Raw genomic sequence first — 10,441 nt, 5'->3', positions numbered from 1 at the left:
ACTTTTATCTCTACCTGTTTGGATGTTTGGATCTTCAGCTCTTAAATAACTAAACTGTAATCACTTTTGCATTAGCTCCTAGGATCCAAACATGCTCTAAATGGGGTTAATCTCGATGGTAAAAACATGTCAAACTCTCAGAGAACTTGCTCTTGTCCTTTTACTAGGGATAGGAAATGAGTCTGTAGCTCAACTGATTAAGGTAAGAGGTATGTTCATACTTTCCATAGAAACCCTTGGTTATAGTTATATACCAAGTACTGGTTTTATTTGTTTTCTTTTTTTTTTCTCGCGGTATACTTAATTTTAACGTTTTCTTATACATGCGCGATGCTTGATTATAGCACGCAGCCGACGTATAGGTATCAAGTACATTGCACGAGTCATACACGTCTACATCCGCATTCAAGTTGAGAAAAAAAGTACAATAGAAAAAAAATTCAACATCTGGAAATATATTTTGCTAAAGGATTGGAATTAAACTAGCTAGGCCTCAGGGTATATACGCAAACATGTGCATGGTTCCAAAATAGAAACATGTCATTCTCTATATATAGAGCGTCGCGCGGCAGCAGCATACCATACTACCACGCCCTCACAGGCCTGCATCATCTATCTTCTTGTATATCATCTTGTCCCAGCCCTAGCAAGCAAGCAAGCCTAGAACAGTAAAGTCTCGTCAATAATTCCATACTGTTTCTAGCTATCGCCTAGCGGCAGCGGCGAATACTATCACAGTCCGGCATCATCAGATAGAGGCTGCTCTGCTGCAGGCAGTACGCAAGCACGCACACACGCCAAGAAACCAAAGCGAAGATAGCACTCCAGAGGGAGCAGCGCGAGCTGTACGTAGCTGTAGCTCATCATGGGTATTGAGAGCATGAGCCCCACGGCGGCGGCGCCGGAGGACAGCTCTTCCGCCGCGTCCACGGCCACCACGGAGTCCGCCGCCGCCGCGCAGCCGCCGCCCGCTGCCGCACCACCAGGCGGCGGCGCGGTCGGCGGCGGAGACGCCGTCGCCGTCTCGCCGGCGGCGGACGAGCAGGCCGTCACGTCGCAGCCGTCGGCGGTGCCGCAGGGCTCCTCGCGCTTCAAGGGCGTGGTGCCGCAGCCCAACGGCCGCTGGGGCGCGCAGATCTACGAGCGCCACGCCCGGGTGTGGCTCGGCACGTTCGCCGACGAGGAGGCCGCGGCGCGCGCCTACGACGTGGCCGCGCTCCGCTACCGCGGCCGCGAGGCGGCGACCAACTTCCCGGGCGCCGGCGCGTCGGCGCCCGAGCTCGCCTTCCTGGCCGCCCACTCCAAGGCGGAGATCGTCGACATGCTGCGGAAGCACACCTACGCCGACGAGCTGCGCCAGGGCCTGCGGCGCGGCCGCAGCCGCGCGCAGCCCACGCCGGCCTGGGCGCGCGTGCTGCTGTTCGACAAGGCGGTCACGCCCAGCGACGTCGGCAAGCTCAACCGCCTCGTGGTCCCCAAGCAGCACGCCGAGAAGCACTTCCCGCTGAAGCGCGCGCCGCCGTCGGTGGAGGCGCAGGCGCCCACCACCGCCAAGGGCGTGCTCCTCAACTTCGAGGACGGGGAGGGCAAGGTGTGGCGGTTCCGCTACTCCTACTGGAACAGCAGCCAGAGCTACGTGCTCACCAAGGGCTGGAGCCGCTTCGTCAGGGAGAAGGGCCTCCGAGCCGGGGACACCATCGTCTTCTCCCACTCCACGTACGGCTCGGAGAAGCAGCTCTTCATCGACTGCAAGAAGACCAAGACGACGACGCCCGCCACCGACGGGGTACCGGTACCATCACCAGCACCAGCGGAGAAACCAAGCGAGGCCCGTGTAGTCAGGCTGTTCGGCGTCGACATCGCCGGAGCCGGGTGCCACCACCAGAAGCGCGCACGGCCGGTGGAGATTTCGTTCGACCATGGGCCGCAGGCGGAGTCGTTCAAGAAGCAATGCGTGGCTCATCATCACCGCTCTCCTGCCCTAGGTGCCTTCTTGTTATAGCAGCGATGCTAGTATACACATAGTACTCTAGTCCTTCCTCCTCTTTCTTCGATCTTCATGTCGTCTCGGCCGCCTGCTTGATCTTGAATTCAATTACTCGGCTCGTCTTTGCAAAAACTTAAGTTTAAGTAAGACTGCAAGTTAAACTAGTTGTATGTACATCATTAGGCAATCTTGAGTTGCTAGACGATACTATGTAGTAGTTCCTATAATTAAGATCTCATGCAAGTTTGTGCCATCGAGTGCAGCAATAAGTTGATTGCATCTGCTAGAGACTAAACATGTGTGCTTGCATCTTGTTCTCATGTGTTGGATCGATTCAGCCTTTGCCTATTTGGCAACACACATGCCGTCTATAGTTTGGTTATTTTTGCTGCAACAGTTCACATCATGCACGAATAACTAGTCGATAGATGTTGCACACTTGTACTATAGGTTGCGGGTGTTATATATCATCAATCAAAAGACAATCCAAGTTTTTCTAGATACTGAAAGAAGTCAAAGTTGAAGATGCAGTTAGAGAGTGATTGAGGATTCAGATCAGTTTCATTCTATCTACATGCATATATAGCAATTTTTGAATCTCCTCTTATTACTGTGCTATAGATTGGTTTCGTCCTTCGTTCACTCACAGTGACTATATTCATAGTAGATCGCTGCAGTTTCGTTCATTCAAAAGGATTGACGGATCTTATTAGTACTGATTCTGTAATAGCTAGACTGTAGAGAGAGAGCTGGGTAAGATCGTACACCCCTTTATTTCCTCAATGAAAAAAAGATCTCGTACACCTCAGAAGAGTACTGTATACACATCAGCTATTCCTATTTCTCCTACAAAGCCTATAGTCCATAACTCAAATGCTGTTTATTTTCCTTTCTTCATACATAACTTTCTTGATTTTCTTGTATCGTATGTCAGCTACTCTATCGTGTTTCCAATGGCTTTTAGATCTTTCAAACCGATTTCTGTGAGCAAAAACACGCACTTTTCGATCATATAGCGTTTGTGGACACCTATAAAAACGTACAGTAAGATTTACTCCAATATCTATTTCGTACTGCATCTAGCAGCTTACTCATCTACATCTCTTATTTCAAACTACACCCTCTAAATAGTATAGTCTTCAGTACAGTGTTTTGCAGGACCATGTGCACGATCTGCTAGCTTTAGCCTTACTCCCTTGGTCCTCCAATAAGAGCACATCTTAAGTTTTATACAAAATAGTATTAATAGATAGACCTATTTCTCTTGAAAAGTGATACATGAAAGAAAGATCCCTTTTATTTCAAAATAAGGTAATCTCCTTTAGGCCACTCCCGGTGGGAGTTTTATCATAGTTTCATTCTTATTAAATGAGATGACACATCACCATATTTGATGACATGACATTGATATTTATGATGAGAGAGATAGAGTTTCATGGAAGGGGGAGAGGGTTTCATCCAGATGAAACTCAGGATACACTGTTTCATAGACAAAAGATGACGTGTCACTTTTGAAAACCGTGCAATGAAACTTCCACTGGGAATGGCCTTAGGGTTCAGGTTCCCCAATCCTGGTTAAAGTTATCTCTAGCAGCTCTTCTATGTCACCTCCTATTCTAAACTCCGCTCTATAAACAGTACAAAACAGTGTCCATGTGCACGATCTGCAGGAGACAACCTTCATGAGAGCATCTAGAGGGGGGTGAATAGGTGATCCTGCAAAAATCAACTCTAAACAAGACAAACTTGGTTTATAACGAGTGTTAGTGAAAGCTAAAACCAAGTTGTTATGAGTAGAGATGGAGAGAGAGGAGAACTCTTCACTTGATTACTCCTTTTAAATGTGTATCAAACTTAGGAGCAATAACACAAGTGAATATGAGGACTCAAGAAGTCAACAATCGCAATAAAGTAAATGGACAATGGACATAGTGATTTTATCCCGTGGTTCGATCAATGCCTACTCCACGTTGTGTGGTGACCTCCTTCGGTCAAGGGTTGCACTCAACCCCTCTCAAGTGATCCAAAGATCAAACTTGAGTACCACAGTTTTCTTCCTTATATCAAATCTCGTTTGTGAAGAATCTCCACAAATTGGAGTCTCTCACGCCTTACACAAATCATCTTAATCAAAACCAAAGTAAGGAGGGAGTAGAAACACACACAAGAACTTAATTGCAGCAACAACACACATACAAGTCAAGAAAAGAGCGCAAGACTCAAAATGTCAGAGTCACAACTCAAGAACGTGCTCAAATCTCTATCTAATGAATCAACAGCGTGGTCGCAGAGTCTCGGAGTTATAGTATGCTCAAAGTATGCTCAAAGTATGCTTTTATATAGCTCCATGGTGCCTAGGGGGTCCTTTTATATTCCCAAGGGACCTAGAAGTCGTTAGAACTCAATTTGGGAGGCCCTGGTTTCCTTCTGTCCGTGGGTGCACCGAACTGTCCGGTGCACACCAAACACTACATAGTGCAACAGCTACAGCTCGCTGATTGGTTGCTTTCTACTTCTAGGGGCACCAGACCGTCCAGTGCTCCTATTAACTGTTGGCTCTAGCTGACATGTTAATTAACTAGCCGTTGGTCGGTTGGCACACCGGACTGCCCGGCGCTCCGCGCGGACCGCCAGGTGAATTATAACCGACGAATTCTTGTTTTTTCTGAGGGCAACCCTAACGGAAAGCAAATTATATCCAAGCGATTCTACCAAAAAGACATTAGAAATTGAATGCTCGGTAGTAATCGCTATTGTACCTATCCCCTTTACCATGCCTTGATTCCCATCTCCAAAGATGATCGTGTCATGAGAATCCTTGTTCTTGATGTAGGAAGTGAACATGTTCTCCTCCCCCGTCATGTGGTTTGTGCATCCACTATCAATGATACAGCTTAAGCCCCCGGATGCATAAACTTGCAAGGTATTTAGGCTTGGGATTTAGGTCCCCAACTTGTGTTGGGTGTTGTCTGGTTAGTTACATAAGTTTTTAGAACCCAAATGCAAGTCTTACCTTTCTTGCATTTTGGTCCTACATTTGTAGCAACGATTTTATCATTTTTACAATGAATTACATAGGATGCACCAAAAGTGCGAAATAGAATGGAAGATTCATGAGATGCATTCCTATCCTTAGGCGTATGAGAAACAACATGAGAAGCATGACGCCTAGTTCTAATCACATTAAAATCACTAGATGAAGCTAACATAGTGCGAGGAGTAAAACTATCATTGCAAGTAGCTCGATAAGCGTTATAAGAAGCATTCTTGACATGAGAATATAAGTAAGCATGATTTTTCTTCTCATAAATAGAATGCAAGCTATTAGCCATAAGTGCCTTCCCCTTCTACTTTGTGAAGTTGAGGACCTTTTGGCTCTTAGTGTTCTTGGTTCCCTTTTAGAAACCAAGTCCATCCTTAATGGAGAGATGTCTACCAATGGTAAAGGCATCCCTGGCAAATTTAATTTTTTTCTACTTCATTTTTGCAAGTTTTAAGTTGAACGTTTAGTTGAGAAATTTCATCATTTAATTTTGAAATAGTAGAAGCATAATTAATGCAAGCATTAAAATCACGGTCTCTGTGTTTTGCACAAATTGAAACATGCTCAACGGATGAACTAGCAACATTTACTTTCTCTATTCTAGCATTCAAATCATCATTTGAACTCTTAAGGCTAGTAATAGAGGAATGGCAAGAAGATAATTCAAATGCAAGCATTTCATTCTTCTTGATTTCTAAAGCAAGAGATTTTTCTATTTCTACTACTTTATCATGTTCCTCATAAAGTAGATCCTCTTTTTTAGCAATCTATCCTTTTCATTAAGAGTGTCAATTAATTCGTTAATTTTATCTACCTTAGATCTATCTAAGCCCATGAAAAGATTGCTATAGTCTATGTCATCATCATCATCGCAGTATTCATCACTAGAAGAGGTATACTTAGGAGTATCACGGGTACATACCTTCTTCCCTTTTGCCATGAGGCAAGTGTGATGCTTGTTGGGGGAGAGAGAGGATTTGTTGAAGGCAGAGGCAGCAAGTTCTTCATCATCGGAGTCAAATGAAGAACCGTCTGAGTCCCATTCCTTAACGATGTGTGCCTCACCCTTCGTCTTCATGTAGAACTTTTTCTTCTCCTTCTTCCCTTTCTTATCTTGTACCTAATCATTCTCATTATCGGGACATTGAGCAATAAAATGACCAGTCTTACCGCACTTGAAGCACGAACGCTTTCCTCTTGATTCGTTCTTGTTAGGGTAGTCTTTGCGTCCTTTCAATGCAGTCTTGAAGCGCTTTATTACAAAAGGCATTTCCTCCTCATTAAGTCCAGTCGCCTCCACTTGTTCAAGCTTGTTTGGAAGTGAAAGTCGCCTAGAGGGGGGTGAATAGGGCGAATCTGAAATTTATAAACTTAAGCACAACTACAAGCCGGGTTAGCGTTAGAAATATAAACGATTCCGAGAGAGAGGGCGAAAAAACAAATCACAAGCAAATAAAGAGTGAGACACAAGGTTTTGTTTTACCGAGGTTCGGTTCTTGCAAACCTACTCCCAGTTGAGGTGGTCACAAAGACCGGGTCTCTTTCAACCCTTTCCCTCTCTCAAACGGTCACTTAGACCGAGTGAGCTTCTCTTCTGAATCAAACGGGACACAAAGTCCCCGCAAGGATCACCACACAATTGGTGTCTCTTGCCTTGGTTACAATTGAGTTTGATCACAAGAAAGAATGAGAAAAAGAAGCAATCCAAGCGCAAGAGCTCAAATGAACACAAGTCACTCTCTCACTAGTCACTATTTGATTTGGAATGAACTAAGGACTTGGGAGAGGATTTGATCTCTTTGGTGTGTCTTGTATTGAATGCTATAGCTCTTGTAAGGTGTAGGAAGTTGGAAAACTTGGATGCCATTGAATGTGGGTTGGTTGGGGTATTTATAGCCCCAACCACCAAAAGTGGTCGTTGAGAGGTTGTCTGTCGCATGGCCACCGGACACTGTCCGGTGCGCCTGCCACGTCACAGAGCCATTGGATTCTGACCGTTGGAGCTGAAGTCTTCTGGGCCACCGGACAGTCCGGTGGTGCACCGGACAGGTCCTGTAGACTGTCCGGTGCGCCTTCTCGCGCGTGCCTGACTTCTGCGCGCTGTGGCGCGCATTAAATGCCGTTGCAGGTGACCGTTGGCGCGGAAGAGCCGTTGCTCCGCTGGCACACCGGACAGTCTGGTGCGCCACCGGACAGTCCGATGAATTATAGCGGACTGGCCTCCAGATTTCCCGAAGGTGAGTAGTTCGGAGTTGGGGTCCCTGGTGCACCAAACACTGTCCGGTGCGCCAGACCAGGACACACTTTGGCTGACTTTTGCTCTCTATATTTGAATCCTTTTTTGGTCTTTTTAATGGTTTGTTGTGAACCTTTGGCACCTGTAGAACTCATAATCTAGAGCAAACTAGTTAGTCCAATTATTTGTGTTGGGCAATTCAACCACCAAAATCAATTAGGAAAAGGTGTAACCCTAATTCCCTTTCAATCTCCCCCTTTTTGGTGATTGATGCCAACACAAACCAAAGCAAATATAGAAGTGCATAATTGAACTAGTTTGCAAAATGTAAGTGCAATTACTTAGATTTGAACCAATAAATATTGTCATAAGATGTGCATGGATTGATTTCTTCTTTTTCAACATTTTGGACCACGCTTGCACCACATGTTTTGTTTTTGCAAATTCTTTTGTAAATTCTTTTCAAAGTCCTTTTGCAAATGGTCAAAGGATAAATGAGTAAGATTTTGAGAAGCATTTTCAAGATTTGGAATTTTCTCCCCCTGTTACAAATTCTCTTCCTTTGACTAAACAAAACTCCCCCTCAATAAAATCCTCCTCTTATTGTTCTAGAGGGTTTTAGATATTAGATTTGAAGAGGGTGTTCCAATTTGAAATTCTATCAAAAATAAGATATCAATTGGAAACACATCATGGGAAATCACCATTTGAAAAAATCTTTTCTTAACTCAAATTTTAGAAAATTGGTGGTGGTGCGGTCCTTTTGCTTTGGGATAATACTTTCTCCCCCTTTGGCATTAATCGCCAAAAACGGATACCTGAGTGAAATATAAGCCCTTTTACTTTCTCTCCCGATGGTAAATAACATAAGAGTGAAGATTATACCAAAGTTGGAGAGTTGCTCGGAGCGACGGCGAAGGGTGAGTAATTTGATGGAGTGGAGTGGAAGCCTTTGTCTTTGCCGAAGACTCCAATTCCCTTTCAATCTATGACTTAGCATGAAATGCACTCGAAAACACATTAGTCATAGCACATGAAAGAGATATGATCAAAGGTATATTAATGAGCTATGTGTGCAAAATCATCAAAAGAAATTCCTAGAATCAAGAATATTTAGCTCATGCCTAAGTTTGTTAAATGTTTGTTCATCAAGTGGCTTGGTAAAGATATCAGCTAATTGTTCTTTGGTGTTAATATATGCAATCTCGATATCCTCCTTTTGTTGGTGATCCCTTAAGAAATGATACCGAATGGCTATGTGTTTAGTGTGGCTATGCTCAACGGGATTATCCGCCATGCGGATTGCACTCTCATTATCACATAGAAGAGGAACTTTGGTTAATTTGTAACCATAGTCCCTAAGGGTTTGCCTCATCCAAAGCAATTGCACGCAACAATAGCCTGCGGCAATATACTCGGCTTCGGCGGTAGAAAGAGCTACGGAATTTTGCTTCTTTGAAGCCCAAGACACCAGAGACCTTCCCAAGAACTGGCAAGTCCCCGATGTGCTCTTTCTATTAATTTTACACCCTGCCCAATCGGCATCAGAATAACCAATTAAATCAAATGTGGATCCCCTAGGGTACCAAAGCCCAAACTTAGGAGTATAAACTAAATATCTCAAGATTCGTTTTACGGCTGTAAGGTGAGCTTCCTTAGGGTCGGCTTGGAATCTTGCACACATGCATACAGAAAGCATAATATCCGGTCGAGATGCACATAAATAGAGTAAAGAACCTATCATCGACCGGTATTACCTTTTGATCTACGGATTTACCTCCCGTGTCGAGGTCGATATGTCCATTAGTTCCCATGGGTGTCTTGATGGGCTTGGCATCCTTCATTCCAAACTTGTTTAGAATGTCTTGAATATACTTCGTTTGGCTAATGAAGGTGCCCTCTTGGAGTCGCTTAACTTGAAATCCCAAGAAGTACTTCAACTCCCCATCATAGACATCTCGAATTTCTGTGTCATGATCCTACTAAACTCTTCACATGTAGATTCGTTAGTAGACCCAAATATAATATCATCAACATAAATTTGGCATACAGACAAATCATTTGCAAGAGTTTTAGTAAATAAAGTAGGATCGGCCTTTCCGACTTTGAAGCCATTAGTGATAAGGAAATCTCTTAGGCATTCATACCATGCTCTTGGGGCTTGCTTGAGCCCATAAAGCGCCTTAGAGAGTTTATACACATGGTTAGGATACTCACTATCTTCAAAGCCGGGAGGTTGCTCAACATAGACCTCTTCCTTGATTGATCCATTGAGGAAGGCACTCTTCACGTCCATTTGGTAAAGCTTGAAGCCATGGTAAGTAGCATAGGCAAGTAAAATGCGAATTGATTCTAGCCTAGCTACGGGTGCATAGGTTTCACCGAAATCCAAACCTTCGACTTGTGAATACCCCTTGGCCACAAGTCGAGCTTTGTTCCTTGTCACCACACCATGCTCATCTTGCTTGTTGCGGAAAACCCACTTGGTTCCTACAACATTTTGGTTAGGACGTGGAACTAAATGTCATACCTCATTCCTAGTGAAGTTGTTGAGCTCCTCTCGCATCGCCACCACCCAATTCGAATCTTGAAGTGCTTCCTCTACCCTGTGTGGCTCAATAGAGGAAACAAAAGAGTAATGTTCACAAAAATGAGCAACACGAGATCGAGTAGTTACCCCCTTTTGAATATCGCCGAGGATGGTGTTCACGGGGTGATCTCGTTGTATTGCTTGGTGGACTCTTGGGTGTGGCGGTCTTGGAACTTGTTCATCTTCCTTATCTTAATCATGGGCATCTCCCCCTTGATCATTGCTCTCCTTTTGAGGTGGCTCATCTTCTTGATCTTCTCCTTCATCAACTTGAGCCTCATCCTCATTTTGAGTTGGTGGAGATGCTTGCGTGGAGGAAGATGGTTGATCTTGTGCTTGTGGTGGCTCTTCGGATTCCTTAGGACACACATCCCCAATGGACATGTTCCTTAGCGCGACGCACGGAGCCTATTCATCATCTAGCTCATCAAGATCAACTTGCTCTACTTGAGAGCCGTTAGTTTCATCAAACACAATGTCACAAGAAACTTCAACTAGCCCAGAGGACTTGTTAAATACTCTATATGCCCTTGTATTTGAATCATATCCTAGTAAAAAGCCTTCTACATCCTTAGGAGCAAATTT

General features: G+C 44.5%; 1 protein-coding gene across 1 annotated transcript; it reads left to right on the top strand.

Annotated features, from left to right (window-relative positions):
• The first annotated feature begins 586 nt into the window (after positions 1–586).
• On the top strand, positions 587–2,299 carry LOC109944961 (AP2/ERF and B3 domain-containing protein). The gene has a single exon (XM_020550729.3). It carries the CDS (start codon positions 866–868, stop codon positions 2,000–2,002), a length of 1,137 nt encoding a protein of 378 aa, XP_020406318.1. The 5' UTR covers positions 587–865; the 3' UTR covers positions 2,003–2,299.
• The last annotated feature ends 8,142 nt before the right edge of the window (positions 2,300–10,441 follow it).

This window comes from Zea mays, chromosome 3 (genome assembly GCF_902167145.1).
Source record: "Zea mays cultivar B73 chromosome 3, Zm-B73-REFERENCE-NAM-5.0, whole genome shotgun sequence".
Taxonomy (NCBI): domain Eukaryota; kingdom Viridiplantae; phylum Streptophyta; class Magnoliopsida; order Poales; family Poaceae; genus Zea; species Zea mays.
Note: the sequence above shows the minus strand (reverse complement) of the source record. Positions and strands in the feature narration are given on the sequence as shown.

Excerpts from the sequence above, each read along its gene's own strand:
- LOC109944961 (XM_020550729.3), top strand. The coding sequence starts at position 866 with ATGGGTATTGAGAGCATGAGCCCCACGGCGGCGGCGCCGGAGGACAGC.